This window comes from Musca autumnalis, unplaced genomic scaffold (assembly GCF_047663935.1).
Source record: "Musca autumnalis isolate F117 unplaced genomic scaffold, ASM4766393v1 scaffold_5, whole genome shotgun sequence".
In the NCBI taxonomy this organism is placed as follows: Eukaryota; Metazoa; Arthropoda; class Insecta; order Diptera; family Muscidae; genus Musca; species Musca autumnalis.
Window position 1 is genome coordinate 186516384 of NW_027412088.1, and position 4931 is coordinate 186521314.

The following is a 4931-nucleotide window of genomic DNA, read 5'->3' on the forward strand; positions in this document are numbered from 1 at the left end:
GGATTGGCCAAATTGCCCTTGATATGCTGCAGTTTGGCGTGTTTTGCCATTGTTGGCAGAATTTCTCCCGACATTTTTGCTCTATTGTTTTCCGGAAGTGGCACAGTGGTGGCTTAATGGAGTCGATTTCAATGGTTTGTGACTCCGATCCTTCGATATGTTACAAAATGTTGCAAACATATTTTTTTATTTGGACACAAACAAATTTTGTTTGCATTCAAACATATATTTGTTTGCAGCCAGTCCCAAAGAAATATTTGTTTGGATCCAAACATATTTCTAACATATCTTTTTCTGCGTGTAGAATAACTTCAAAGGTCTTTTGTTACCCATGGAAGACATTCAAAGGTCTTATGATTTCCATAGAAGACTTCAAAGGTTTTCTGTTGTCCAAAGAAGACCTGCAGAGGTCATGTGTTGTCCATAATATACCTTCAAAGGTCTTTTTTGTTCAAAAGTCTTATGTTGCCTAAAGAATGTCTTCAAAGGTCTTCTGTTGTCCATAGAAGAACTTTAAAGGTCTTATGGTGTCCATAGAGGATATTCGAAGGTCTTATATTTTTCATTAAATACATTCAAAGGTCTTCCGTTAGTTATAGAAGAATTTCAAAGGTCTTCTTTTGTCCTTGGAAGACATTCGAAGGCCTTCTACTGTTCATAGAATACCTTCAGTGGCCAACGGTGTGTGCCATAGGTCTTCTGTTGCCCACAGAAGACCATAAAAAGTCTTCGGGTGTCCATAGAAGACCTTCAAAGGTCTTTTGTTGTCCATAGAAGACCTTTAGAGGTCTTATGTTTTCCATAGAACACTTCAAAATTCTTCTGTTTTCCATAGACGACCTTCAACAAAATTTGTTGTTCAAAAGAAAGAACTCCTTCAAAGGTCTTATGTTGTCCAAGAAAACCTTTTAAAGATCTTTTGTTGTCTATAGAAGACCTTCAAAGGTCTTATGTTGTCCATAGAGGAACTGCAAAGATTTTCTATTGTCCACAGAATAGTTTCAGAGGTCATATGTTTTGTTCAAAAGTCTTCTGTTGCCTAAAGAATGCCTTCAAAGGTCCTATGTTGTCCATAGAAGACCTTTAAAGGTCTTATTGCATCCATAGAAGATATTCGAAGGCATTTTATTGTTCATTAAATACATTCAAAGGTCTTCTGCTGTCCATAGAATACCTTTAGGGGTCTTATGTTTTCCACAGAACACCTCAAAATTCTTCTGTTTTTCATAGAAGACCTTCAAAGATATTTTTGTTCAAAAGTCTTCTATAGCCTAAAGAACTCCTTCATAGGTCTTATGTTGTCCAGAGAAAACCTTTAAAGGTCTTCTGTTGTTCATAGAAAGCCTTTAAAGATCTTTTGTTGTCTATAGAAGACCTTCAAATGTCTTCTATTGTCCACAGAATAGTTTCAGAGGTCATATGTTTTGTTCAAAAGTCTTCTGTTGCCTAAAGAATACCTTCAAACGTCCTATGTTGTCCATAGAAGACATTTAAAGGTCTTATTGCATCCATAGGAAATATTCGAAGGCATTTTATTGTTCATTAAATACATTCAAAGGTCTTCTGCTGTCCATAGAATACCTTTAGGGGTCTTATGTTTTCCATAGAACACTTCAAAATTCTTCAGTTTTCCATAGAAGACCTTCAAAAGAATGCTTTTGTCCAAAGAAGACCTTCAAAGATCTTTTTTGTTCAAAAGTCTTCTATAGGCTAAAGGAAACCTTTAAAAGTCTTCTATAGCCTTAAGAATACCTTCAAAGGTCTTCTGTTCTTCATAGAAGAACTGCAAAGGTCTCCTATTGGCCCCAGAATATTTTCAGAGGTCATATGTTTTCCATAGAAGACCTTTAAAGGTCTTCTATTGCCTATAAAAGACCTGTCGCATTGGACCGCAAACACAGCGAATAACCATAGATTATTTTTACCAAACTGTACCCAATGTTTGAACTTATAAGTCTGATTCCCAACATTATGTATATAATCTCCATTATGGAGGATATAAAAATTCCGGTTTTACATGTTTACACCGACGATGAAAATGGCGCCCAACGGTTGGCCGCAACATTTAATCCCACACAAAAATACCGGAACATTGTTTTTATTTCTTTTATTACATTCTCATATATTTTCTTCTTCTTAATTATTTCTTGTCACATTGGACCACAAACGCAACGAACAATGATAGATTATTTCCACCACACTTAGCAGCGACACACCCATAAACAACCCCAATACACCACCAAAATTGGCCAGCAACTCAGTTACACCATATAGCTCCGAACGTCTGGAGGTAATAAATTCATTCTCCTTAAAATAAATGAGTACTGCAGACATCTTGCCTCCCGGATATGAGGCATAATATTCTTCATAGCTATCTAAAGCGCGCAAAGTGTTGACCAAATCAAAACTAGCTTCGGAAATTTCAGTTTCATAGTCCAACGATGTACAACCGGGCAAACAATTACAACCAATGGCCTCTCCAGGATTCTCTAAACTCTCTTTGAATTGTTTACGCAACAATCGCTCTCTGGCATGGGCATAGCAACCGATTTTGTCTTCACCACAAATGGCCATATCGGCGGTATGAGGCATGGAAAATTTTACACAACCACATTCGTGATAGGTGAAGTTCGTTACGCACTCCCTTTCACAGTTGCGCTGAGTGTAAATTTTATAGAACTTCAATTGGCGATCCTTGTTGAGAAAACAACGTCTCTTCTGGGGATCATAGGCTTCGATGTCTGCAGAGGTGGTAATCATTTTGGGTTGTACGGCTAATAGAATTTCCTTGTCCATGGATACTCGCACAAAATGATTTGCCACCGAGGGTACATCATCGGGAGAGTTTAGCATTATCTTGTAGCCCTGGGTGGGGCCGGTGCAAGTAAAATCAGATTCATGGGAAAAACTTTGCAGAACGATTTCGAAACCATCTGTCGCTCCTGAACTTAATACCCTCTGGGGATATGTTTGAAGATCACTACCCGGTGCATAACCCTTTTCCAAAGACCACGACAATGTCTCGGCACTTTTACTCGCATTTTCCACTCTCATTTTTGAACGCACAACAATATCACGATATAAGTCCTCAGCTGTAAGGCTATTAAAGGTATAGCAAATACCCTCATCGGTATAGACCTTGGTTAGCAGATCCTTGCAGGGTATATATTGGCCAAACCACTTACAAGAAACGAATAATTTTTGAAAATCGGTTAACATGTTGTTGAGATTTTCCACATAATCAATGGTATCGGTTTCCGTGTTATTGGGAAACATCAAAAAATTCAGTATACCGGGTTGGCAAATGTGCATTAGAGTTAGGGTTTCTTCGTGTTCATGGCGGGAATAATTTGCGTAATATTCCCCCTTGTCGTTGTCAATGTACGAGACCAGAGTTCGTAACAAATCAAAATAACTGGGATCTGAAGGGAAGAAGAGAAGAGTAAAGAGTTTTCGGTTTGTTTGAGTTTCATAAAAGCTTACCTGTCCTGTTGATTGCTCGCTTTGTTTCAGGGCATATGGTTACCCGGGGAAATGGTATATTCCATATGGGTGTGGATTTCTCTGAAAACGTGACAATTACCGGGGTTTCAGACCATTTCACATAGACTTTTACAATGATGGAAATACAAAAATAGAGGGTGATAATAAAAACAATGATCCAGAAGAGGATTTCCTTGCGTGGTCGCTGCTGGCCAAAATATTGAAATCCATGTATCGAAGTATTCGAGCAGAATTCATGATATATTTCTTTGAGATTTTTCTTTAGGGATTTATTTCGATTAATCTTGGGTGAGGTTTCAGAACCCCCAATGGCTGAATCATGGCTGCCAGTTTCTTCTTTCACATTCTCTTGTTGGTGTTGAAGCGGTTTTGTCATGCTGCAGTATTTAAAAGTTTTACTTAGCTTCGGAAATATTTCTCTGGTTATCCGTTTGGTGACTATTTCCCATCTACTTTCTGTTTTAAACTGTTACTTATTTTGAATTTAGTGTTTATTTTATAGTTTTCAAATACACCATATCCTCGTTGTACCACGAGTTGCCTTGTTAGTGCCCTCTTAGCCAGATTCAAAGCTGCAAAACGGCTCCTAACTGTACTTGATGATTTCACATGGCGCTTAATTGTTGTTGAGAGACCACCAAATATCTAACGTCAAGAATAACTGAACAACAACAAAAACATTTTGACGTAATCAACTGCTTCCATGAACAGTCCGCTTAGAAGGTCGTCGCTTTAGCTGGCAAAACAAACAACGCCGTGTCTAATTGTATGTTTGCAAATGTTTAAGGAAAAACTCTGCACCGAAGGTAACGAGAATGGAAACCGTAATGTGTTCAATGTTCTGTCCACAACCTTCTTAGCAGGTTTCTAAAGGCATTCCAAACGGCGCACAGTGTTGCTGCTTCCATGCAAAAGTGGACAAAAATAGAAGGCGTTGACCTAGGTTGATGAATTTTTGCACTGGTACTTATGAGGACACAGGAATGAAAAATATCAACTTTGGTCCATAGCGGCGGTTCAGATTTGAACATAACCCCCATATTTATCTTTTCCCGACTCGTTCAATTTTAATCGAATAGCCTTCAAATTTAATATGTGTTATTTTCTTAGGCCCCTGAACAGCTACATTGATTTTCATAAAAATCGGTTCAGATTTGAATATAACGCCCACATATATCTTTCCCCGATTTTGCTTTAACTTGGTCAATTTTAATGGAGTAGACTTCTAATTTTGTATGTGATATTCTCTTAGGCCCCTGAGTAGTTTCACCGGTTCAGATTTGGATATAGCTCCCATATATATTTTTCCCCGATTTTGCTATAAATCGCTCATTTTTTTATGAAAAGCCTTCAAATTTAATATGGGATGTTTCTTCGGGCCCCTGTTCAGTTTTACCGATTTTGATTGGATTTGGCGAAAATTGAAA

The 4931-nt window shown here is 37.9% G+C and overlaps 1 protein-coding gene across 1 annotated transcript; it reads right to left on the reverse strand.

Annotated features, from left to right (window-relative positions):
* Positions 1–2136: 2136 nt before the first annotated feature.
* Positions 2137–3880, reverse strand: LOC141386875 (pickpocket protein 28-like). The gene is made up of 2 exons (XM_073955777.1): positions 3484–3880; positions 2137–3422 (listed from the first exon to the last, which is right to left on the reverse strand). Exons 1-2 carry the CDS (start codon positions 3878–3880, stop codon positions 2137–2139), a joined length of 1683 nt encoding a protein of 560 aa, XP_073811878.1.
* Between the last annotated feature and the right edge of the window lie 1051 nt (positions 3881–4931).